Below are 27324 nucleotides of genomic sequence, written 5' to 3' on the forward strand. Positions count from 1 at the left end.
GATCTTGCACTCTGCCCTTTAATGGTCACTGCAGCCAAGGATGCCCTTGAGCTTCACATTCTCCACCAGCCCCTCTTCGCTGATGAAACCAAGGTCCAGCACAGCACCTCTCCTTGTTGGTTCCTCTATCACTTGGAGAAAGAATTTATCATTAACACATTCCAGGAACCTCCTGGATTGCTTATGCCCTGCTGTGTTGTTCCTCCAACACATATCAGCGTGGCTGAAGTCCCCATGAGGACCAGGGCTTTTGAATGTCAGCCCACTCCTATCTGTTTATAGAGTCCGTCATCTGCTCAGTCTTCCTCGTCAGGTGGCCTGTTAGCTAGCATACCTCCACTATAATGTCACCTGTCCCTGCCCTCCCTGTAATCGTGACCCATAAGCTCACAGTCATCTCCTCATCCATCCCCAGATGGAGCTCCATGCACTCCAGCTGGTCATTGACATAGGGGGAGACACCCCCTCATCACTTCCCCTGCCCATCCTTCCCAAAAAGCCTGCATCCTTCATTCCAACACTCCAGTCATAGGAGCCATCTCACCATGTCTCCCTGATGCCAATAAGATCATAGCCCTGCCGACACACACATGTCTAAACTCCTCTTGTTTATTCCCCGTCCTGTATGTGTTTGCGTAGAGGCATTTAAGTTGGGTCCCTGGTAAACTGACTTCCTGGTTGGAAAGGCTGGAATTCCTTTGTGCTGCTCTTCAGGTGCTCTCCTGCTGACCTGTGATCCCTCTCCAGGCTCTAGGCATCTACTGCTGACACTGACATCAAACTGGTAGGAGTGGGATGGATGGAGGTTCTCCTCCTCCTAGCATATACCTAGTCACTATTTGTAGCACAATCAACTAGCACCCGATGAACTGCTGAACAGTCCTTTAGAGTACCTCCTTACTTACAAAATAAAGTTAATTTTTTTATGGAATAGACCTGTTACAGGATTTCAAACTACTATGGTAAAAATTACCTCAATAAATGGAACAGAAAATAGCATCTATTCTATGGGAAGACTTCAGTCACAGTTTTGCATTCACAGTCTCTTCAGAAAACAGCAAACATAAGCCATAGCAAGCACAAGTAAGTAAATTCATGCTTCAAACACCCTATTTATTAGGCTATAGCTATTTAATACTTTTTTCAATTCTGTAAATGGAGCACTATCACAGTTTTGCAAAACTGTGCCAAGCCAAGTTGCATTTTTACAAACAGTGTAGGACTCAACTGTGTCCTGTAATTGAGTGAGCAGCTATATAGTCCTTGCCTTGATGCTGACATTTGGCTGACTCCATGGCATTCCAGCACAGGAGACTGGACTGGCTGAAGCCAATTGTAGAAAAGTAACTAGCTTTCATCTGCTGCAGCTCTTTGAAATGGCTCAGTATCAAAACTGCATGCCAGTAGCAGCATAAACAGAATTGAATGGTTGGAAAGGAGAGGTGGTCAGTGAATGTTTACACTTGTTACCTACATCTATGACTATTCTGGAGAGAGAATGAAAATAAAGTGCCTTTTTGTTTGCCAATCACAATATAAAAAGACAGGTAAGTAGACTCTGAATGGCTGGTTATGTCTGACAGTTCAGCAGTATTTCCTGTAAAAGATACAGTCATCATTACAAGCAGCTGATAAAGTAAGAATAACTGCATGAGAGTAAATTTATAGAAAGTATAGCAGAATTTCTCTCATTTCCAGTCTTGTAGAGGAAGTGGGCAGATTTCAGCTACTGCACGCATTCCACTCTTCTCAGTAAACATTAGTAAGAGATTTTGATATTGCAATACAAGCTGGAAAAAATGATTAGGATGACTTTTAGGAACACATATGCACTAGATGTCCTTATTGTCAAATCTGCACATTCAGTTATTTCAGGACACTTTCAGTTTCTCACATTCAGAGTATATTTGCTTTGCACATCCAGACTATGCTATTTGCTTTGCTTTTCATACTCTCAAAACAGAACATAGGCTCAAAAAGTCCAAACCTGTTCATTAATTCAAAATTCACAGAAACACTACTTCATACTCAGAAAATGCATGCACATGAGACTGCCAGAGGGAAATAAGCAAAGAGTACTCCTTGGACTGAGCAGAGGGGGAATGTGTTTTCAAATAGATGAGACGAATTTGTGTATGCAGGACACAGTACTAACACTGATTATCCAACAATTACTGATACAGAGCAGGCAAACTTGTTAAGTGTACACACCAGGTACAGTTAAGACCGTCACACAATTCTTTTAAAACAGATCTGAAGGGACTTGAGCACTGGTCAGAAGTTCTACTTTCTAACAAGAGTTATTCTATCTTTTTGTAGGCAAGCAAATTTGTATTCCTTGGTGTTTATAAGAGCTCAAAACACTCAGCTAAAAAGTACTGTGTATAATGGCCATCTATTAATACTGGCACACAAGGAACATACTGCATACATAAAACAAATTCATAAATGCAGCACTTACTTTTTGGCTTTTTACAAACATAGCCTTTGTAGGAAGAGCAGTAGATATTATTCCAGTACCCAGAGTTTGCATACATTTCAACGCAGTGCTCATTTTGTTGAGGGGAAGGTTCTCCTACATTCCAGTTGACAAAATTCACTGCAGTGTTGTCTAGCCACAGCCATTCTCCTAATTGGAAAGACATTGAACATGGAAAAACACGATAGTATTCATTTCCATCTTGACACCTGCTCCACATGTACTGCCTTCCTCAGAAACCTACTTGTGGCTACTCTTGGAGACAGACCACAAGACTACTTAGGTTTCTGGTCTGACACACCATGTTGCCCTTAAGTTTTTATGCAAATGATGTATCATCAAATTTGGAAAATGGCAGGCCAATCTGGCTTGTGATGTTATAAAGGCAAGGAAGTTTGAAGAAGTATCTCCCACAATTTATTGCAATGGTTCAGTGTCAATTATTTATTGAGGTTATAGAAATTACTGATGTCAAAACATAATTTGTCTTCACCAGCATGCCCTGTATTTCAGTAATTGTATGGAGCTTTTGTATTATTCTTTTTGAACTCCCCACTGAAGTCTTTCTAAGCCCAATTTTATTCCATATGTTTTCCAGTTTCTGCTCCTTTCCACTGACTTTTTTTCTTTTTCTGACATTCACTGACAATTTTTCTTTTTAAAGATCTACTTCAAAAATCTCGTGATCAGTGTCATTGAAATACACTCACTGTTGTTCAACTATGCTAGAACTTTCTGTCTCTTCCTTCCTGTTCCTTTTTTTTTTCTTTCTTTTAATAGTGTTATTTATTTAGACTAAGTGTTCCCCTTGTGACTCTTAAGTAGTACTCAAGTAAATTCTTAGACTCTGCATGAAAACTGTGTTTTGATTTCTTATAAGATTCTTCATATTTTGCTTTTTGCTTTGTTTTTTGGTGTTTGTTTTTAATACCTGCTACCCTTTGTTTCAGGGCATGGCATCTGGATACAATCGCTTTTCCAAAGATATGAAATGTAGTTATGTGGTTATGCTGAAATCACTATAATCACTACCTACTAATATGACATGTACTTGCTGAAGCAACTCTGGTGTTTATGATCACTGTAAGAAGTCTATTGTTCTGTACCTGCTCTAGAACCACTTTAAAAAACACTTTATGTGTCCGTTAACCTTTTCTTTATGTGTTTTGCTTATAAATCATCATTCCCTTCAAATTCTTTCCTCCTCTACGGAGAACTTTTCCTTTTCCTGGTTTAGTTCAAGTACTGTAATTGAATACTTGTCTTCTCCCCAGCTAGTTTGACATGGAAGAGTTGAGCAGGCATTTATAAAAAAACCCTCCAAACCCAAGGAAACCCCACTCCAAATCACCTGAACAATTCTAAAGTCCTGTCTCTGATATTGTTATACTGGAACTTTTAGTCTGAAAAGCACAAGACTGAAGCAACTTCTAGGTCTATTGTAAAGACAGAAATATCCATATAATTGAATACTAACTGTGTTAATGAAAAAGCAATAATTAGTAAATGCAAGAGTTAATTAAAGCTGTCTATTGCCTGTTCTCTCTTACCTTACCTTCCTTACAGTGAAGCAGAAAACAGAAAAACCTGTGATACACAATTCTGAAGACACAAACAATTCTAGCTTCAAAGTGAAGATGTTCTGAGGGCAAGCTGTAACTAAAGATGGTTGACTAGTCATTCCTGGATAGTGATTCCAAAAACTAGAGGTAATGTTAGCTACATTATTCTCTAGCTCAAAAATTGGAGTATCTCAATGACAAGCTCATCAACCCAGGGTGTCTCCACATTTGAGAAGAACCACTTGACTTGGGTTCAACTTCCAGCATGGTCCTATTTGTAGTTTACTATATGCATGTTTGTGCCTTCCTTTGTTGTGAATTATTTTTCTTGCTTTAAGATGAATTTTCTGTGCCTGGTCTTTCTGTTATATATAGCTTGATTACAACTGAGCAGCTTCCCCTGTGATGATAATACGTTGCCTTTTCTAATTTCACTTTTTATGTATTCAGAAGCATAATGTGAAATTTTCAACATGTCAAACAGCTTGTGACAATTATCCACGAAACAAAAAGATGTCAAAAGAAATTACCATCCACATTTCTGTACATTCCTGTCCAAAAAGTTGATGTTTTCCCTTCAAGTGGTTCAATGGTATATGCCAGAAAGTTGGCTTCTGCTGAGTCTTCAACTGATACCAAAGACGCACCTGGAAGATACAGAGAAGAAAAAAAATCTCTTTGAGACATAAGTTTCACAGTGGAAAGCATTCTCATTGTCCTGTCAAATGTCAGTCTTATTTTTGCCACTTAATTTTGCCCAATTCCAGAGTTTAAAGTTAAAACAGAAACTAACTTTGGAATATCTTATATGAAGGACTGTAGCATTGTTGTTGATGTATTTCTTATCATTCCCATGACATTGCACTAGCATTTTGTGTGTTGCCTCATCCATTGGGAAACGGCAACATAACCTAAGAACAACTCCAGGCAAAATACAACAGGCCAATATGGTAAACAGTATAAATCTCTATTGGAGTGTTACTATTAAAAACAAAACAACAACAACAACAACAACAACAACACACACAAAAAAACCCACCCAGCACTCTAAAAAAATAATTTAAAAAATATTTTTTTAGTAAAAAGTATGTATAACTTCAGTCTGTCCACAGTATAACTTTGCACATTGATAATTAAATGTTTTCTGAGCCTTTGTATAGCTCATGCATCTGAAGCACAGTCCTTAGTGTAACTCCTTAATCAGGTCTTTTTTATTTTCCTACATTCTCTTTGTAGCCATCAGAGAAAGAATGATCATCTTGGTCATCTGTTGCCCAGTTAGTGTAGCACACTGTTAGTCATCCACATACAACACTTGGTATTCTGCCATGATTCATTCTGTATGACGCTCTAGCAGTCAAGGAGTCACAGCGTGGAGCCAGCAGACAGAATGAGCTACATGACTTTGTATGGAATGGCATTAAACACTGGAGAAAGAGCATCTTCAGTTGTCTTTAGTGTGGGCTTGTGTCCAGTCAATAGGTATGGAGCAATAGCTGGTTTTGGCACTTGACTGTTTTGATTTGGCCGTTGAATTTTTGAAGGTATTTTTTCTCAGGTAAGGAAGGCACAGTTACAGAGAATGAAAATATAAAAGTAATTTGAATCACTGCTGAGCTACTGACAAATTCTACTGTGGTTCAGAATTCTACTATAGGTAAGATGTAATTGGATAACGTCCAACTGCAAACAAAACCCAGAGTGCAAGCAGGGACAGCAGAATATAAAAGAACATGAAATGTTCCTCTTTTTTCACTGCAATCTTTATGTTTTTCTAGTTGTTCCTCTTCTGCGGAACAGTATCAGATGTTTGGTTACTGATAGGCTGTGTGATAAAAAGCTTTACTGCACATCCACAAAGGAGCTGAGTGAAACAATAGCAGATGGGGGACCCCTTCCTTGGCTACTCATAGGCCCATGACAAGAGCCATCAGCTCATCAAAGGCCAATCTCCACAAGCCCAGAGGAGTAAAGACGCACAGTGACAGGGCAAGAACCCAAAATATGGACTCGGAGGATGTGACACCCTGCTCAGGCCCCTCCTAGGGTTGCAATAGGACATCCTCAGCCCTTGTGTCCAGATATGAAACCCATCAAGAAAAGTCAACATCAGAATACCTTTCAGACTGAGGGGACTTACTGCCTAGAGGTATGGGACACACAATGAGATACAGAAGAGCATTTCAAGATTGCACAAGACTTATTATGACATGTTCAGGGCAAGATCCGAAGACAGGGAAAGGGATGGACCTAGATGATTGGCGAAGAACAAATATGGGAAAATAAAGGGACAAGGGGATAAAAAGACTGGTCACGTGTAAACAGTTTTCTGGTCAGTACGGTTGTCTAGCCATACCCTGTACCTGATCTGGGCAGACAGTCTTGTCTTATTAACCCTATTTCTAACTATTTTCATGGGTGAAGGACTCTTCACTCTGTGTGCATGTGTGTTCATGGGGGTCTAAGTACCAGCAACTGGAGTGGGACCATGAGTCAGAGACTCTTGTGTCTGTGGTGCCAACAACTGGAGCAAGTGCAGTTAAGACAAATAAGCGTGTAATCGCTAGGGAACATCAAGTCAGCCCAGCCAGCAAGTAGGTGAGCCAACTCTGTGTGTGCATCACCAAGGGTGAGAGCACAAGTTGAGCTGGTTATCAGAGGAATCAGGGGACTCTCAGCCAGCTGCTGAAGGGACCTTAAGGGCTGAAGGTCTCTAAAGGTGACTCCTGCTGGTATGTGTGCATTTCTAAGGGTGAAACCAAGGAGCCAGTGGCTGCTGGGAGACCAAGGGAGGTTCAAATAGCTCTGCATGTGTGTGCCGCTGTGTATCTCTACAGGTGAGACCATGGGGGATTGACTACTGGAGGGACCAGTGTGAGTGTGTAGCAGGGACAGGGTTTGTATCAGCAACAGAAGCCAGGCCGATGGCCATGGGGGCTCCTATTTCCAGGTTCCAGCAACTGAGGAATAGATCCATGGGGCAGCTACTGGGCAAACTGAGTGTCTGAGTCCAGCTGCTGGAGGGATTCACGTTGTATTTATGTACATATTCCCACTAACAGACCTTCACCCTGATCAGCTGGAGAGTGGAACAACATGAGGGTGTTGGTGCAGGCTGTGTTCATGTGAGTGCTCTGTGTTTCTGTCTGTGCTGATCTGTGTGGCCAGCCATTAATGTATGTATAGCTGTGTCGTATCTGTGTGTACACCTACAGGGAACACACAGATCTCAGCCTTGTCATTGCTTGGACTTGGGAGCATAGAGCCATGGTAAAGTTGCTTCTGCTGTGCTGCCGGATTCAGCCTGCCCTAACAATTATGATGAAAAATTAGAAGGGAAGGGGATGTCAGTGACATGAAGTCTTAACCATACTAGTATTCAAATTTTAAATTCCACTTAATGCCAGTCCTTTACCACACACGCTGAAACAAATGGTCAGTGTCTTTTATCAGGAATCTTAGTTTTACAGAAAAATGCAATTCTGATGTAACTGCAGATTCCAACAACAAAGACGTGTGGACAACCTGAGCCAGTGAGTGGAGGCACCTGCCATTACACGCAACATCATTATTCAATTCCTCTCAAACTTCACCTTGAAACTCTTTCATTTATTTGCCACACTCTTCTTACTGAAAGTCTGTTTCAGAAACTCAGTCCTCCAAAAAAAAAAGAAATGTTATTTAATCTCTTGCACAAGCTTATTCAAAATTACAATCATTCCACTCTAAAGCAGAGAACTGCAGGTAACAGATAACAGCTGTTAGGCACACAGCTATCAAGGTCCTTTTCACTGTTCCTAACTAAGAACATTCACTGCAGCTTTCAAAGACTGACCATCTGTCATGTCAACTAAAGAACTCAGAAGACTGTATGGAAATGGCTCACACTGTAACAATTGTCAGAGTCTTAAAGGCTGAGCTACAGCAGGAGTTTTCTATTGTGGAGACTTTTCTATATTTAAAAGTATATTATCCAATACCTTTATCCAAATGTCAGACAAAGTTGACGTGGAAAATATAGTAAGATTTAAAGAACATATAACAAAACTTGAATCTTCCCTCAAAAATACTAGTTTCTCAAACTAGAGCTGGCAACAAACTAGGTCATGAGAATCCAAGAATGAAACTGAGAACGAGCAGAAAGAGTGAGAATTTTCCTACCCAGCTCTAGATGACTATATTTGGCATGGGTTTCACTGGTAGGTTTACAATCAGTGGAGAGCTAATCAACCCAATTAGTGGAGTTTAGGGGTCAATTCACCTGACCAAATGTCAATATATACTTCCAGTGAAGATGAATCTGTATCCAGTTCCACTGACAGCATGAACAAGATCTCTGCATACTCTAATTGAAGGTTAGACACCTAAGTCACTTTGCCACCAATGCTATAGACATAGCTTTGTCTTTAGCAGATAGACAGAAATGGAGCATAATGAATCTTTCACTTTCCCAGAAAAAGAAGTTGCAAGAATGAAACAACACAACCACCCCATTTTATGAATATATTGTCCAGCCTAGAGAGCTGTAGCTTTCATTCCAGTGGCATAAAACTGCAACAATCAAGAGGCAAATTAGATCAGAAATACAAAAGATATAAAATGCCCTTAAAGTAAGATTTAGTGACTGCTGCGGATGAGGTTGACTACCTCCTAGCAGGATCAAAGGGCAAAGTTCCTGCTTTTGTGTTCTCCACTCCAGGCCACACAGCTCCTCTAATGCCTGGTCCCCCATACAAGAAAGACAGTGTGTGCCACTGGTAGACAGCTGTTTGCCATCTTCTTCCAAATTAAGGTAATAATTGGATGCAATCGTCCTGTCCAACACTTGGACCATCCTTGAAATCACAAAACTACACAGCACATGTTCAGTTTTCCACAGAGAAGAAAAACAAATCAAAAGATGTGCTCTTCGCTTAAGGAGTATACTTACCTAGTCGAAGACATTCTAAAGATGCCTGGGCCCAGTTCCTTGTAGATGAAGATTCAATGTAGTAGCAATGACCTCGGAAAGGGATCCAAGACTTGTGTCCTTCTGATTCAGGGCACTTTCCTGGAAGCTGAGGGGGCTCGGTGGGAGCTTGAACTGTTTAAAAAAAATATTTAAGATGAGGCACAAAATTTAAAGAAATCTTATAGATTCTTTTATCATTAATAGATTATTTTAACCAACTGCTGGAAAACTCACTCAGGTCTTAAAAAAGTGTAAACATGGTAGTTTATACTGCTTAGTACAACACAATAATGGAAAAAATCCCTAAATCTATGAACAAAAGGTACTGCAACTGCAGTCTTAAGAAATCTAATTTAGCAAAGAATACAAGTATATTTTTATCTTTTAACACATTAAGTTCACCTCAACTCTTTACTCACAAATGTATTTTCATACCTGGTTGCTTTGCTCAATTAGGGCCCATATGAACTTGGTCATACGGGCTGTGACCTAGTATCATGGAATGCAAAAGGCATTATCTGATGATAGTAACAGGAGTTTTGGGTCAAAAACATAAAAGAAGGCAGCCTAAAGAAGTATCCTTAAACATTCCAATACCACCTGTACTTTGTTATTCAGTTATAAAAGGAAAACCTGGAAAGCTGTTACAAGTAAACATTCCTTATGGGCTGGTCATTCAGCTCTTCCCCCTTCAACACCATACTCGTTGACTAGTATCTAACATTCATTGCCTTTCGATCTTTGAGGGTTTTGGTCTTGCGTGCTTTCACAGTATCAGAATAAATAGCAGAGTAATGTGAGTCTTAAGTTTTGCAAAATATATCACACATTACTACTGTAAAGTGATGGCTATTCACAGTCACGCTAGCTCTTTCTTAATATGTGTTGGCCCTCATTTTAAAGCAGCTTTCATCTGTTTAGTTCTTGAAATAAAAAACAGCATCTAAGTACGTATCAGCAGACGATCCAGCCCAACGAACTCTAAAGAGATAATCATAGTAATTACAGTGGTTAGATGGAAGTTCTTACCATCGGGTTTTTTGCAAACAGAGAAGTAACTTTCATTGCAGGATCCTGTCTTCCAGGTTCCAGCAATGTCTAGATAGACACAGCCTATTTTCTGCTTTGGCTCCCCTTCAGCCCATTTAGTATACTTCATTCTCCAGTTATCAATCCATTCATAACGGCCATTGGTCTAAGAACAAAACAAATGAACCAGAATGATTAAACTCTAATCATTAACCATCCCTTCATCAGTCAAATGTCTGTCTATGCAGCACCTATCCTAAAAGGTTTTTTTAGAAATCAATAACAAAACCAAATAGCTCAAACTTTTAAATGTATGTGGCAACAAGCAGCTATTCATTGAGAAATGCAGCAGCACAACAAATGCTTTTCAGTAAAAGGAAATGCAGAATAAGCGACACTGAATTAATTTTGAATGTAACAAAACTGTTAATTTGGGATGAATAAAAATTTCATTTAAAATTATGTGTAGGAGCGCAAGTCTGATGACTAATTTTTGTACTATTGGTTTCCCCCCAAATTTCAAGAAATGTAGATTATTTTAACTTAAAGTATATTTGAAAACTTAATCACTTCCCATCAAAGCTGGTGAACTCAGTGAATCATCTTGTTGATTAGGTTAGGGGAATTTTTTGGGTTTTAGGAAGTGGTGTGTTGTGTTCACACATTTGTCTTTCTTTCCTGTGTTCAGCCAAACAAAGTGAATATGGGACAAGTGTCTGTGCCAAGAAGAAAGGGTGGTGTATTTTAACATCCAGAAAGTATCAAAATATCAAAGAACTAGGAGAGGGAAGACAAAATTAAATTAGGTGAACAATTAATTATTTGGCTAACTATCCTCAAAGGTGTTAAAAGAGTCAAAGAAACAGCACCCTATTCCAATTGTGAAAATTAGGTATTGTTATTTAGAATAAATGCTTTCTACTGCACATCTTAAAATATGTGGATTTTATGTCAAATACACTACATATCAAAGAGGTATTTCAAAATGCTAGCCTAAAATGTCTTATTTGAAGAGACTGTAATATCACAAAAGAAGTGTGAAAAATATGTGTAATATATACAATTTACTCAGAGTAATAGAAGAGGATGGATTCCTACCTGTAAACCTGACAGCACATAAAAGTATTTAGGATCAAGGTATAAAGTAATAAGCTAAAGCAAAGCGAGATAGTAAGACTTTTCAGTTCCTGATTTTTCCATAAAAGAAGTAGCATCATGTTCAATTAGTTTGATGTTCTTACCACATTACTGTTAAGACCAATCCACATAGGCACTCCATACTTTAATATCTTTAGCCACAGGAATGAATGACTGTAGGGGTCTAAGATGCTGGAAAGGTCAAATTGATCACGTTTGCAGTTTTTTCGTGCATCCTCCCATTTCATTTTGGTATGGATGAAAAAATAACTACTGTTACCATAACGGATAATGCTGGATGGGGATGAACTTGTAGAAGGCAGAAAATCAGCATCTGTAAAATGAAATGAAATTATGAAAAAAGATTCATATACTTGTTCAAAAGGGGATTATGATTTTGCTGTGGTTGCAAATAGAATTAAACAAAAAGCTTTTTTTCTTGATTTCACATTCTCTGACTTTTGATCAGCGTGGGCTAGATGCGCTATTCTTTAAGCCAGATCAGGAGTAAAAATCAATTACAAAGCCATAGAAAGGAAAAGAGCTGCTTAAAGCAAGCTCTGACGAGGAATAAAGGAGCATTCTGTATAAACCTCCAGAACAGTATTACTGAAATGAATTAGGATTAGATTAGGTCACAATTTCTTTAATAAAATACTTTTTCATCAAAAGAAATATTTTGCAGAGACTGTGTCGTCTTCCAGGGTTGTTGATTTTTTTTTTCCAGAGAAAAGAAAAACTCCACAACAGACCAGTCCTTAAAAGTCAATCAGATATTTAAATTCAGGTTTTCACTGATTTTTAATTTCCTTTTTGGAGTAAAATCACTCAAGTTCAGTGTGAGAAAGTTACAGTTGTATTTTAGACAGTTCATGCTGCATGTACAAGCCAGTATTTTCCAGAACAGCTTTTGAAAGCCAATGCGTTCAGAAAATGACAGAAAAAATCATGAAACAAATACCATGTCAAGGGGCATACAAAACACAAAGATACAGATACAAATTCCAGTTCAGGAAGGCAGCAACACGGCAGTTACTAGGAAGGGTCAGCTGAGAGCAATGACTTTAACTGGACCTTTGACACACATGACCCTTGTGTTCCTGCTTGAAAAACAATTTATGGAATCCACACCCCTGAGCAATTCCCTGAAAAACCATAAGGTTTGGTTGTGTTTTAACTAAAAAGACAAGTACCTGCAGTAATTTGGCATATATATCCTCTGTTGTTATCACAACCTTCATCAGCCCACTTCCCTGCTTCTTTAACAGGATTATTTCTCATGACAACACAATCAGCCTTGAGGCAAAAAGATATAAAATCAGTTACAAGTAGCTAGCAGAAGCAAATACAAAACTTTTGTCCCCCTTTTACATCTACAGACACAAGTAATGCTGTAGTTTTACTCTCACATCTCTGTAACATCTAATAGTAATGTTGTTCTCTTTTGCACAACATTGAGTTGGATAAGCAGACCAGAGAAATTCTGGTATTCTCATATCTCCAGGCATACAGCAAGGAGAGAAAGCAAGCCACAGATAATTTAAAGAGAAGTGAGATCAACTATTGCAGAACAGACCAGTTAGCTTTACCCAAGAAAATAACCAGAACCCTCAGGGGGCAATACAATGTTTCTGACACATCAGTCTCCAAATTTATTGGTGAAAGCTGTAACAGCACACACAGCAAAATTAGAACTGCTCCTGCCCAAAGACAGCCACTGACCTGTCAGTACCACTTACAGTGACATTTCAGCTTCTCTGACATGGACATGATAGCTACAACCTATGTTAGCCCAAATTAGACAAACAGTGATGAATGCAAAAAGCTACATGGGTACAAATGGTTTTCTGCAATGAAGCATCCAGATTTATTTTATTCTATTTACTTATTTGATTTTGCTGTCCAGGAGGAGATGCACAGAGAAAGACTTAATTTGTAAGTGAAATTAAGAATCTAATCTTTCAAACTGAACAGCTGCATAGTATTTTGTATTAACTATGATAACTTACTTTTTGCTAAAGTCAAGTAAACTTAAAAACAAATCTGAACTTTATAAAATAGGGTCTTCATAAGTTTGCACAGAAGACTTCATAGAAATCCTACTACTTTACATAAGAAGAGAAACATATATATTGTTCCTCCCAGAAGATTTTTTTAAAGATTTTAAAGCATTTTAAAGATGCTTTCTCTTTTGAACTTTGAATTCTCCCACATTTTCTCCCTCCATTAGAGATAAGAAGCTCCAAGGTACTACTTTACTTTTAAAAACAGGAAAGAGGACATCATACATAAAAATAATATTCCTACATTAAAAATGGCATTCAACACAAATATAGCATAAGATCAGAGAGAGGAATTCTATGACCTATCAGATTAGTTTGTATGGCAGAGAAACAGCAGAAGTGGGTTTCTTTTTTTGTTTATTTTTTTGTAAAAACTGAATGGCTGTCTTTTTATAGAAGTACATCCTTCCCACAAATGTGACTGATAGAATTTGCTTCTATGTAAGACACAGCTGTTTGAGGGGAATGTTTGTAAGTGCCTCTTGCAAGCTACATAAGACAAGAGGAAATGGCCTCAAGTTGTGCCAGAGGACATTTAGACTGGATATTAGGAAAAATTTCTTCACTGAAAGGGTTATCAGGTATTGTAACAGGCTTCCCAGACAAGTCCTTGAGTCACCATCCCTGAAGGTATTTAAAAGACATGCAAGCATGGCACTTAGGGACATAGTTTAGGATGGATTTGGCAATCCTGGCTTAACAGTTGCAGTTGATGATCTTAATGGTCTTTTCCAACATAAATGATTCTATGATTCTATGCCAACTGAGAAACCTGCTAAGTTCAGGCACATCTGTGGTCAGAGGACTAGAAGGATGTGCTCATTCAGTGTGCTTTTGGGGCAGATGCCATGAGGCAGGAATCCAACTATTCTCTTTACCAGAGCCTATGAGAGACTGGGGGGTGAACACAGAAGCAATGTAGCCTTCATGGACACAGAGAACTGAAATCTGAAATCACTCTTTGTAAAAGAACTGCACGGATATTGTCACAAGCTAAGACAGCAATTGCCCAGGGCTTAAAACCATTCACTGTATCTGGATTTATATTTGGCATGTATATATTGTATGAAAGTAATAAGTCAAGCAGTAACATGTCTCAAATTCCAACAAATACATAAATGCAATCTAAAATCAAATTTCAGTGAAAATTTTGTGATTGCTATTTACCTGGCCATCATATGAGTATAAATCTGTATGTCCTGATGGGAAGCCTTTGGCCCAGTTTGTAAAGTAAACCCCTGTTCCATCTGTCCAGAGGAACCTCAGTTCATGATTTATATCATTCAGTCCAATCCATGTATCAGTAACAAAATCTTTCATATGGAAGGTGAGAAAAGCTGAAGTAATAAAGAAAAAGAATAACACTTTTAATGAGGGACCATTGAAAGGTCTGGCCTCACTGAGGTTGGTGATATTAAAATATTTTTCCTGAGATACAGAACACTTCATTGTTGACAACACAAGCAGGTAAGATGAAAAGAAGGTGATTTTTTAGTTTAATGAACAGGCAACCAGACATACAACTGTGGGTTTTGGCAAAATACTTCACCTAAGTATCTAACCTGGTACTGGGATGAATCCCAAGAGCATGACGGAAATGCTTTTTTGTAATGTCTTAAGACATTTTTGAATCCTAGTCCCACATTTGACTTACAAATTTATATCTGTGCATATCACACACATTTTTTTATAATCCCACCAGAGTGGTTACCCCCCAATGGCATCACACAGCACCACTGAGCACCTGCTACTCGCACATCTGCACAAATGGTGCTGTTATAGAACTGCAAGTGTTTCCTCTCCCCCTGGAACACACGGGCAATAGCCTGCACTGTCTTAGCAGGGAGCAGAATGCACCAGTGACAAGTTTAAAATGAGTCTCAACAGAACTATTCATCACAAGCAGTTCAATTGCTACAGCTTTGCACCATCCAGGAAGGTGCTCATGTGTCTTAGCTACCATAGCTAACTGACAAATAGGGCAGACTAGGGCAGCTGGTATTCACTAATCTACAACATATCAAACAGTGTGATAAAATTAATATATCGTGGCTTTTTCCAGCTGCTACAGTCATTCTTATAAGCATACTTTTCTCAGCAAACAATAGATGAATTTGTGTCTGCTCTATTAACCGTTCACCTTCCTTTAGTTTTTTTTAAAATGAATGCAGCTTCCAGGAATGAAACCTGTAGATATCTTTGCCAAATGTTGACATTGCTGTTCTGCCAGAAACTGAAACAGGAACTCGAGCCTTTATGCCTACGTTGCCAGCAATAACAATAATTTAGTGCTAATAGCTTTATTGCTCATTTCTCTTTTACCTAGCATTCAAGCCCTGTGCATGAACCAGCCACCTGAAATCCGTACTGCAGTAATTATGTTGGATAAGAATTTAATTCAGCTATATTTGAAAAGTGAATGTTTGATTCTTGATCTCTTCACATGTAGAAAACATAAGTAGTACTAAGTTCATGTCAGCAGTCTAAATTTGAACTATTTAATTGCTCAGATGACAACACAGACTTGTTTTACAATGGTTGCTTTTTCAGTATGCTGTTTTGAGTTCACAAAGAGTATGTGTTATACAACATCTATTTATCTTCGCTGTAGTATAAAACAGTACTTCTAAAAAGAGGGTGTTATTAACATCTATCAAAATCTTCCCCAATTTTTAATTTGAATGTGTACCATGTTTATTGAAGTACGAGGTAATTTCCCTGTGTTCATCTCCCCCTGTCACAGATGCAGCACTTAGGTTCATTAAAATAAGCTCCTCTAGTGAAAAGAATGGTACGTTTATGTGGTGAGTTGTGGACAGGTGTATGAGCAGTCAAACCTCTGCCCCAAGCTGCCCAGAGACATAAAGTTCTGAGCCTCAGGGCTCAGAAAGCCATGCAGCAAGTTAATGCCACCTAGTGAAACCGCATCGTTTGGAATGGAACTTGCTCAGTCCAGCTGGCATCATGTGTAAGCAGAAACAGCACTACTTTGGCTGCCAGCACAATACATGTGTGTATATATATATAAGCCGACATTAAAATTTGGCATATTCAGGTGAAAACTTCATTGTAAATTACTGAAGTCTATATGTTTTGGAACAGAAATCTTTATTCAAATCCTGTCCATATTCACACAAATACAAAGCCATTCTGTAAAGATTAAATGTCATCTCATCTAGTTGCTACAAAACTATACACAGTACCTTGCACTTGTTCATTAGGGATAGTGGCCAGGTTTCCTCCTAAATTCATGCAAGCTGTTCGTGCAGCATGCCAAGTGACACGTTCATCTTCTGTAGATCCAAATATTTTGTAACACTAAAACATAAAAAAATTCTCTATGTATTAGCTTTATTCCAATATCCCTCACAGATTTAAAGCCATGCTTTAAGCAAAGCAGGGTGGAGAAAAGGCAGTAAAATAATACATTTATCTGAAAAAAACACATTCAGCTTAAAATAAACTTTATATGCTGGTCCTTGTTCTATATAAAGGTCTCAAGAAAGTGTTTGGCTCAAGAAGACATATACTAGTTTTGATCTGAAATCCCTAGAAAATAAGCAAAAACTGACTTTTTATAGACACTCATCTAACAGTGGTAAGTTATACATGACTGATATTAGTCTGCCTATTTGTTTATTTGACTCTACAAAGCATACTGTGCTAGCAAAGTTAAGGAAGACAAAATGTATTCAGTACTGAAAAAGTGTTATGGTTTGGCTAAAAAACATCAAGATCAAAACATCAACGCTTCAGGAACTCTGTCTAAACTCTCTAGGAAACATATCAAAAGGTTTGAAGAGATGACTTCCATCAACTGCAACTGAATATGCTTCATTAAAAGCATCAAAAAAGCATCTTTCCTGCAAAACAATGGATGGGCAAACAAACAAAAGCATGCAGGCATCAAACAGCTCTCTAAAAATTAATAATATTTTACGCTAATAAAAAAACCAATATTATTAAATAATTCCCTTGTTTTCTATTTAATGCTTTGCCAAATACCCAACATGCACTGTATTTGTTATGGTACCTTATTATGAAAGGAAAGCCAAGTTGGATGACATCCTCTTGGAGTTGAAAATGTTGTTGGAGGAACAGTTGAATTAATGGAACTGTTGTGCCTTTCACATATGTAGGGATTTGGATAACCACAGTTTATATCATTCCAAAATCCTGAATGTAAGATAAATGGGGAACTGTATGACACCACATCCAGAGCTGGTTAAATGGAAATCAACTTCACTCATTCTTGCACAGAGTGCTTTTAGTTGAAAGGTAAGATCAAATCCTCAGTATCTCAGTTTATTATCATTCTATATCAGCATCTAGGATAAATATGTCACTTTATACACACTGTAATTACAGAATGTTAAAAGCTGTGTAGAACCAGGTACTAGAAATATCAATTTTATAGTGGCACAGTAGGCCAATTTTAATAAAAAATACAAAGCAGTTGTATAGCAATCACAGACCTCTATCAGAGCTTCCCCATGCCAGGCTTAAGGTAAACACAAAAGCACAAAACTGTTATAAAGTCCTGAAAATAATACTATGGTCTGCTCCATATGGTATGATATTTTGCAAAAGAGAAAAAAAAGTGGGGGAAGGGTGCCTCTCAGAAGAAAAAAAGTTGTCACACAAACACACAAATAATGAAACTCAGGAACAAACACACAAAACTCACCTAAATTCTTATACATAACTACACAGTTTTCATCATTGTTTGCAAAGTTAGGTTCATGTGGTGCCCAAGCCAAATAATTCACTGGAGTGCCATCCATCCAGCTTAAGAAAAACAATCCAACAAACACTTCTTTAACATACAAATAGAATTGCTTCCATGTTACAAAAAGTAATTTTGCAATATGCTTAATACAGCCAGTCATAGTTTAAGGTGTATAAGGTTTTTTGACCAATTTGCCTCTTCGCTGATGGCACTAAACTTACTCTCTGTGCAAAGACATAGGTTTATATGTTGAAGTCGTGTTTACTCTGCATTTAAGCGATGTGCTAAAACTTTTGCAACTGATACAACAATACTCAACCATTTGGGCCAATGTGAAAGTCAGACATCATTTCAGCATAACAGAGCCCCAGTGCTCACCATTTCCCACACCCCATGTGCCCGTTACAGGGGAAAGAGATTTTATTCATAACACTGGTAAAATGCTTGATCTTTCCCCCATGCAGAGGAAAAGGGCATGACAAACCACCTAAAAGGAAAATCCTGTGACAATGTGCCTTACCATAAGGTAAAATACCAACTTTGAAAAAGTTGTACACCCATGTAGATTAAACAGTAAAGGACGAAACCAGGCAACTAAACACTTATTAGGAGACGTATTCTTATTGGACTGCAAGTGCAGAAGTGCACAGGCTTGCCTTTCAGGCACATACAAAAGGTACTTCACTTAGAAGCACTTTCATCCTACGGGCCCTACAAAAACAATGGAATATTTCATTTTCAGAAGGTGATCTGGGTCCCCTAATATCCTCATTATCCTCTGGAAGTTCCTTATTGTCACTGTGGACTATAAGGAGAACTAAGAACTACTAGGCATCTATCAAGGCACTTCAAGACCCAGAATGAACTGAATCCAGGCCTAAATTAACATCACTTCTAAAAAATTATATGTTACTGCATACTGACATTCAGAAAGGCTTGCAGAAAACCTGCTTTTTGAGTGCACCTGAAGTTATATAATGACAACAGCTATCTTTTTCCAACAAAAAGAAAATGGGTTGCATTTTACCCTCTATTACAGTCTGTTCCCAAAGGTTAAGCACAGGGGAAAAGAACATTTTTACCTACCAAAACTCTTATATATTTTGAATTGGGGCATCTATTTATATTTTCAATATAAATCACGGCATAAAGGAAACTAGAATTCCTGAATAAAGCCCCAAAATATATCATCTGCGGTGTAATTTTTCTGCTAGCTTTGGGTGAATTCTATTTAGGAAACATGCAGTATTTCTCCTGGGTAGTCTGGAACTAAATTAACATGGAATCAAACCACTTGACAACATTAATATGTTTAAATTAAGACTCAAAACTAGGTATGTCCTTTGAAAATCCATGCCCTATTGAGTTAACTTCTTTGGTCCCACAGACTACAAGGTCTTAAAACAAACAGTAAGGCAAAACTTTCCAAATCCAGCAGATCTGATGTAAAGTTATAACAAAATTAATGCTTTTATATTGTTAAAGGATAAGTCAAGTTTTAGGGTTTATGAATCTACTCTAGCTTCCAGTGGTGTCAAGGAGAAATTCCATTTACTTAAGAAGGAGCTGGTCTTCTATGAATAAAAGTTTTCACTAGTATCCACAAGAAACACTTTTTACAAATTCCTTATATTGGCTATATTTTCTTGGAGTATGGACAGGACAGACAAAAGCTGAGAGCAAAATTCAAGTCAAGCTTTCTTCCTGCTATAATCAAATATAGAATAACAGTAACAATAACAGGGTGAGAATGCCTAATGACAGAGAACCCCCAGAAATGGGAGTCAAAAAAAAGTGGATTAAATATAATGCTACACTGTGGTACATTTACTACAGAGTACATTTTTACAACCTTCATAATTAAAAAACACTAAACACGAAAATCCCACAGAATTCAGAGGAAAAACGTACTCATTTGTTTTGACAGGCCACAACTTCATTCAAGCTCTTCATTATTTTTGCTGCGCTCAGTAAATTTCTTTATTTTAATGCCCAATGCAAGTTTGATGGTTCTAGTTGGCCTACCTTGTTCGTTGGTCAACACTCAGTTGTAAACCAATGAAATATGAATCCTCTTTGCCATTTTTCAAGATCTAGAATGTAAATATTAAAATTGTATAAATGTTCTCTCTTTATCACAGAAATTATTATGTTAATAATGATTAATATACATCTGACTGACAGAGGATATGACCTGATATATTCTTTAGCTGCAACATTCAAGTTAAAGCAGCTCACCGTGGACAGTCCACAGTCAAACTTCAACATTGGCCAAAATCAGCACCTCTTGCATAGTCTCTGCAGTTGACATCATCTGACAAATTTCTTGCAAAGGACAAGCCTCCTACAATTTGGATATAAATCAACATAGACCCTTGTGTCAGCTCACTGCCACTCTTTAGGCAGCCCAGGAAAAGTTCTATGTAGTTCATATATGACTTTTAAACCCACTCCTGATTAATGAATTTGGACTCAAGACAGTATAAACAGGTAACCAACCCCCACCACCAAGGAAGTATCATTTAAAAGCTCTTTCTCATGGCATAATCCATTATTCAAGTTGTTCTTCCTGCATAATTATATTCTTCTTACAAGAAAGGAGGCAAAGGAGCAAACTTGAGAATGAAAAAGAGGCTGCTGGATAGACTACATCTCAGATATACTGACAAGATCAAAAGCCAATGCTCTGAGTGTTGCATGTAAGCCAGTATCTGTTTTGATCCACTAACTTAAGATATCTTGAGTTTATCTGTGGATAAACTGTATTTTCAGTTAACTCACCTGCCTTACAGAATCATAGCTCACAAGTATACTACTTCTTGCTAAAATGAAGCCACAGAACAATTAAAAGTAAGCATAACATTTACCTTAACACTTTACTGGTTGCAGATAGATATAATGTGGTGTAACTGCTACTTTGAATAGGAAAAGTAGATAATGATCTGTTTAATGCTTACTGTAATTATGTCTATACAAAACACTAAACCAAAATGTTCTTTGACTCAGCTATGAAACAATCTGAAAAAAAGACTTGAGTTTGTTCTTCATATTAATCTGGCTTAATGCTACTACAATTACACTATCATAAAACTTGCAGGGAGAACACCGGGATGAAAAGAATTTGTGCCCATGCTCACTTGTTTTGGATGATTTATTCCATAGTATTAATGATTTTTCTTACATATCGCCAGAGGAACTTTCTTTCACTTTCACTCTCAATGACAGCAAGGTCTCCGAAGTTCGTTTTGCAGAACTCCCGACCTTTTTCCATAGGAACACTCTCCGTGCTGAAATAATATTGTTTATCTTCATGTACAATCCATCCATCATCAGTAGTCTTGTATTCTGTAAGACAAATTGTAAGCAAACTTCATTGTTCCTGAGATCAAGACATTCTCATCAGTAAAATTTTTTAAATGCTTTTAAACATGCACACACAAATAGTAATAACAATAAAACTTACTGGGTGCAGGAGATTCTGTTGGTTCAGGCTTTACACTTGCTCCTGTAAGGAAAAAATATAATAGTATGATTGTATGCTTTCTGCTGTAAGAGAAAATATTTAGTATGATTGATAGGCATGTTTTTCTATTGACATTGAATTTCACAGTTAGCAATGGATTTAACACCAAAAAGTAGAAGGAACTAAGTAGCCTAAATCTCTGATTTTTCGTACACTATTTAATTTTAAACACATATTTTTGTTTCCTGAGGCTATTCCTTATGTGCAAGGTATTATAAAATACCTTGAAATTTACCTGAATTAAGTAATAATTTTTGGTATTCACTGGAGGCAGAAAACCTTATGTCCCAAAGCTTTTAAAGGGGATTTTATGTCCCAAAGCATTAACTTGATTAAGACAGTCCTGTATCCCCCTCTTCCTCCTTTCCTCAGGTCACTTATGCATTAATTCTGGCTTAAACCAGAGGCAACAGGAATGTAGGCTGGGTTACCTTCTTCCATGGTGCCCTAGCTAATACAGAGTGAAATTCCTTCTATCTTTCTCTCGTTAAGAGGAACTTCTATCCAGATCTTGAAAATTTCTCTAGATAAAATCTCACTGGAGAAGATCCCAAGAAATTTAACTGGTCCCCGAAAAGAAGACTTCAGGCTAAAGAATTCCCCTGTTTGTTTTTGCTATGGTATCATGGAGATGGCGTCGTGGATGACATCATTAGACTCTCAGAAAAACTATTTCTAATACAGGAGATCTCTGTCTTTATAGGTTTATCAATTTATTTTATGCTAAAATATAAGCTCAGAGATACTGACTTTTAAAAAGAAATTATCTGCCTAAGAAATTATTTTACCAATACAAAGCAGAGCTGGTATTTTATTGTCAATAATCTAATGCAGAATCTTTATTTTGCTCCCCTCCCTCCCAATATAAGAATGTGGTAAAATTTTAAATGAGCACTTGCTAAAATACTCAGACTTAAGTAGATGCACTGCTTGTGGAACTCAAGGCTTCCCTAAATGATAATTTTTGTCTCAATGTCTTCAAAAAAACCCAAAATAACCAAACTCAGCTCTCAAGAGAATTTAGCAAGAAACCAACATGTGAATTACTACAGATTCAATTAGCTGAAAAAACGGGAACTGAGCCAAGTAAAGGAGAGAGTTTTCACACACAAAAATTCAAGTATGTGAACTGATTTGCAAAGTATTTTCTAATAACTTGAAAATCCGTAATTTATTGGCAACAGTATGAACTTTTTAAAGTGAAAAGTCAAAAGCGAATGTGAATATTCGAAGGAACATTTCCTATTTCTCAAGTATCACATTTCTCCTTCTGAAATCATAGAGCAAGATCAGTGAGAAGTCCCCACAGGGCACCAAAGGCACTGTATCTTCAAATGCATCAAAACCTGGGAATCCTTATATCACTTGGATATTTCACATTCCACAGGGAATCATCCTGATAAACAGGTTTTGAAATTTTTGATTTCTTAAAGTAAAGGAAAAAATGAAGTGAGAATTATTTCTTACTATACTAATACCCAGGAGTAAGCGATACCTTTTCTTATCTGGCAAATCCATCCATACAGATAATCACAGTGCCTGTCATTCCAAAGCATGCTGGAATCACCACTGATCTCTGCACAAAGTTCGATTCCTTGATAATTATTGGGTTCTCCAAAGCCCCAGTTTTCATACCTCACCTATGACAGAAAAGGTTTTGTGAAGATTCTGTTCTATAGAAAGAAAATAATTGAAAGAGGAAGGGGAAAGCATCAAACCACAGCCCTACAACTTGTTCCTACTGTCAGTTTTAAAACTTAGATATTGGGAAACCAGAATCTCCCCATGCAAATGCTGACATTTCAAACTTTTTTTCAGATTTCAACTGGACTGCAGCTTAGATAACAGTTGTTTCTGATCACAATTTGAAGAATATTGATGGTTTTTATAGGACCTAAATTCTGTAAAATTCATCTGATAACAATGATGGGTCATGATACATGTTGATATTAAATTAAGTAAATGTCCTGTATGAGCTAAAATAGTATGACATTATTGAGACACAATAAAAATATTGACATTTTTCTCAGAAAAATATTATTGCTATTCTAATTTTTCCGTATAAATTCCAGTTTCAGTTTTCTGTATGGTAAAATTCCTTCAATGTATTTTGGTCAGCCTTGCATGACTTACACCCACATCTCCAAAACCACTTTTTTTTTTGACAATTTTATATCTTAGTCTAAAGTACAGTCAAGTCACACCAGCATAAAACAACTGCCTTCAGCTACACTGAACATAGGTCATTTCAAATAAAGATCTAATTAGCAAAGAAGAGAAATACTAAAGATGTACTCTTTTATTCACAAAATCCTTGCATTTATAAGAACATTCTCTTAGTCTACAAGAATTTAATTTTCTTGTTGATTCAATGCACATTTTCTTATCACAAATCAATAAGTTTTAGCCAAAAAAAATCAAGCCATGAAAATTGCTATTCATAAGCTTTCCTAAAGAGAGCATGATATACTAAAGGGTTATGATTAAGCATAAAATTACACAGAAACACATACACCACACACACTTGAGAAGCACAGGGACTGCAAAATAACAGCTGTGGAAAATTAAATCACTCACTGGAGATCCATCACTCCAAATAAAGCCATCATCAGGATTCAAGTAATATAAGCCCATCCAGAAACGCTGGTGGTAATAGCCATTATTCCTAAAAACAAACCCAAAAATAATAAATGTCCCATTTATAAGAACTTTAAACATAAAACCAAAATTAATAAGAGGAATCCAATATTTTTATAATCTGTCATTCACAACAGTTAATAAACTTCTCTAAAAATAATCCTTAAAGCTGTTAGAAACAATAACAACCACAACAGAAATTAATTAAAATGCAACCACTTCTAGCTGTTATCACTGTACATTAACTCAGACAGATTGAAATACTGACCAAGAAAATGTCCAGATCCAGTCCAAGTCCTGAAAATAAGGTGACTTAATATTTTTGTGTAATGGTTCAATAACTACTGTTGCTCCATTTATCAACTCTCCATTTTCTCTGTAGAGGCACTTAGGGTTTCCAAACACAAACAAGCAAACACTTGTTGCAGTTGAAATGCATTTAAAAACCAGCACCTTAAACTAATTCTTGTCTGCAAGCATACACATTTACTTATCTTAATTTATTGAGTCAATTTGTGATAATACAGCATCTAAGACTTTTTCCTTGCTGTAAGTATGTAGCTGGGGTTCTAGTACTGTTAGCATTTTGCAAGGCTGCTATGTTTCAGTCTTGCTTCCTAGTTAGACAAGGATGTAGAAGTTAATTGAACCCAATCTATTCAGGTCATATTGCAAGTGTTACATTTTTGAGGGTATTTGACCTCATTCCAAAATCTCACACCTGCTTTTAACATTCAGGAACTCACTAACCTTAGTTACATTCCCTGTGTAGGAAAAAATGAAACTGAAGTTGCTTCTGCTTTCTGATTAGTTCATAAAAATGACAAACAATCAACATATCGACCAGATTTATATCACAACTGTTACCCTATTTGTACACTTGCTTATGTGAAAACAACTAGCATCTGTGGTAATTTTATAAGATCCCCAAATCCCCAGTAAATATTTTTACATCAGATGATAAATGTTGCCTCAGCTAGATATCTTGCCAATCTCATTTTAGCATTAGTTTCTGGGGTAATAGCCACTAGTCATACAACTCCTGCTATTTCATCAGCTTTGCTTTTTTGCTGTGTTTGGTAAAGATGCAGATTATTAATGCAGACTGGTTTATACAGAAGTAAAAACATACACCTTAAATAAAATGTTTCAGAAAGGTCAAAAAACTAGTTAAAGGATGACCACAGTACAGATACTCACGCAATAGAACGCCATATCACGTACTGTTCTTCTTTCCCATTAATGGAGGCCAGATCTCCTCCTATAGCTCGACAAAACTCCTGAGATTCAAGCCATGTTTTCTTTTGCTCTCCTCTTGAAAAAGGCTAAAGAGAGCATTTTGCAATCAGGCAAAATAGGCCATAGGTCACAATATCAAGATTAGCTACCCAAAAGCAATTAATTTACAATTAACTTGTTCTGTGGGGATGTGGTGGTTTAACTCCAGACAGCAACTAAGTATCACATAGCTGCTCACTCACTCCCCACCACACCTTCAACGGGATGGGGAGAAGAATCAGGAAAAAGGTAAAACTCAAGGGCTGAGATAAGAACAACTTATAATTGAAATAAAATAAAAATAATAATAAAATAATAATAATAACAACAATTGTAATGAAAAGGAGAGGGAAGGGGAGAGGAGTGAAATCCAAAGGGAAGGGAGCAAAAAACCCAAATGATGCACAAGTGATGCACTCCCTGACCAATGCCCAGCCAGTCCCCGAGCACCTAGCGGCAGGTCCCAGCCCACTGCCCCCAGTTTATATACACAGCATGACATTCTATGGAATGGAATGTCCCTTTGGACAGTTCAGGTCAGCTGCCCTGGCTGTGTTCCCTCCCAGTTCTTATGTCCCTCCAGCCTTCTGGCTGGCAGGGACTGAGAAACTGAAGTGTCCTTGACTTAGTATAAACATTAGGTAGCAACAACTGAAAACATCTGCTTTATCTATCTTATTCTCACACCAAATCCAAAACACAGCACTGCACCAGCTACTAATAAGAAAAATAACTCTATCCCAGCTGAAACAAGGACAAAGGATTACAGGAACTTTGAATATAGGGTTTCTGAGTGCTCATTGCTGTGAAACACAAGCTTAGTATGAGGGTCTTCAGGCCCAGTTAGCAAACTGCATTGCTGACAAGAGTATCTGCTGCAAGACAACAACCAGGAGAAAGGCATTTTTACTCTTAAAAGAATGGGAAGTTCAGTCTTAAACAAACTGGAAATTCAGAACAGAAGATCAGACCTGAAGATCAGACTTTAATGGAAGAAACAAAACCATAAGCATTTCAACAAAAAGGGAATGAGACCTCTACATTTAATCTGTAAATAAGCTTATGAAACAGTAAGACATATGTATACTGATTTTTATTGCATACATGTGCAGAACAGAAACTACCTTAATGGAGAAATAAGCAACATACTTACTTTGAAACAGAAGCTAATACGATTGTTTGAGTCCCAACCTTCTGGACACCGGGGAATAGGAGTTGTTGTAGGAACAGGTGGAACTGTCACTCCCTCTGCCCACACTTTGCACAGGAACTTTGCCTTTTCTTCACATTTTATTACGTCCCATAATCCACCTGCAATTCCAGTCTTCATGGCAACGCAGCCTGGCTTTCTTCCTGGTTGTAAACAAGAATGCACAAAAGCAACACTTAAAGAGTCATAAGAGTTCAGAAAAATTCATATTCTATCCTGACAGAAATTAAGTCTTTGTGTAGAGTCAAAAATGTTTCTAATGTTAGAGTAGATCCAGAGGAGGGCCATGAAAATCACCAGTGGGATGAAACATCTCTTCTGTGAAGAAAGGCTGAGGGAGTGGCATTGTTCAGCCTGGAGAAGACTCCAGGGAGACCTTACTGCAGCCATTCATTATATAAGAAGGGCTAATAAGGAAGACGGAGAAAGACTTTTTACCAGGGCCTGTAATGACATGACAAGAGGCAGTGGTTTTAAATTAAGGAGAGTAGGTTTAGGTTTGATATAAGGAAGACATTTTTTTACTGTGAGCCTGGTGAGACACTGGAACAGGTTGCCCAGAGAAATTTTGGATGCCTTATCATTGGAAATGTTCAAGGTCAGGTTGTAGAAGGGTTTGAGCCACCTGATCCAATGCACGATGCCAATGGCAGGGAGGCTGACTTGGCAATCTTTAAATATCCCTTCCAAGCCAAACCATTCTGTGATTCTACAATTCAATGATTC

The 27324-nt window shown here is 37.5% G+C and overlaps 1 protein-coding gene across 2 annotated transcripts in view; it reads right to left on the reverse strand.

Annotated features, from left to right (window-relative positions):
- The window catches only part of LOC119146876 (macrophage mannose receptor 1-like), a 66599-nt gene that overhangs the window by 4472 nt on the left and 34803 nt on the right, over nucleotides 1–27324 (reverse strand). For both annotated transcript variants that reach the window (XM_037385210.1, XM_037385211.1), the window contains 17 exons: nucleotides 26542–26741; nucleotides 25311–25435; nucleotides 24051–24138; nucleotides 22969–23113; nucleotides 21414–21455; nucleotides 21132–21295; nucleotides 19976–20043; nucleotides 17909–18009; nucleotides 17255–17397; nucleotides 16425–16539; nucleotides 14389–14558; nucleotides 12352–12454; nucleotides 11263–11492; nucleotides 10022–10187; nucleotides 8972–9124; nucleotides 4572–4688; nucleotides 2462–2629 (listed from right to left, as the gene is read on the reverse strand). In XM_037385210.1, coding sequence (XP_037241107.1) covers nucleotides 2462–2629; nucleotides 4572–4688; nucleotides 8972–9124; nucleotides 10022–10187; nucleotides 11263–11492; nucleotides 12352–12454; nucleotides 14389–14558; nucleotides 16425–16539; nucleotides 17255–17397; nucleotides 17909–18009; nucleotides 19976–20043; nucleotides 21132–21295; nucleotides 21414–21455; nucleotides 22969–23113; nucleotides 24051–24138; nucleotides 25311–25435; nucleotides 26542–26741 — 2298 coding nt within the window. The remainder of the gene's footprint in view (nucleotides 1–2461; nucleotides 2630–4571; nucleotides 4689–8971; nucleotides 9125–10021; nucleotides 10188–11262; nucleotides 11493–12351; nucleotides 12455–14388; nucleotides 14559–16424; nucleotides 16540–17254; nucleotides 17398–17908; nucleotides 18010–19975; nucleotides 20044–21131; nucleotides 21296–21413; nucleotides 21456–22968; nucleotides 23114–24050; nucleotides 24139–25310; nucleotides 25436–26541; nucleotides 26742–27324) is intronic.

The sequence above is a fragment of the Falco rusticolus genome, chromosome 4 (assembly GCF_015220075.1).
Source record: "Falco rusticolus isolate bFalRus1 chromosome 4, bFalRus1.pri, whole genome shotgun sequence".
Classification (NCBI taxonomy): Eukaryota; Metazoa; Chordata; class Aves; order Falconiformes; family Falconidae; genus Falco; species Falco rusticolus.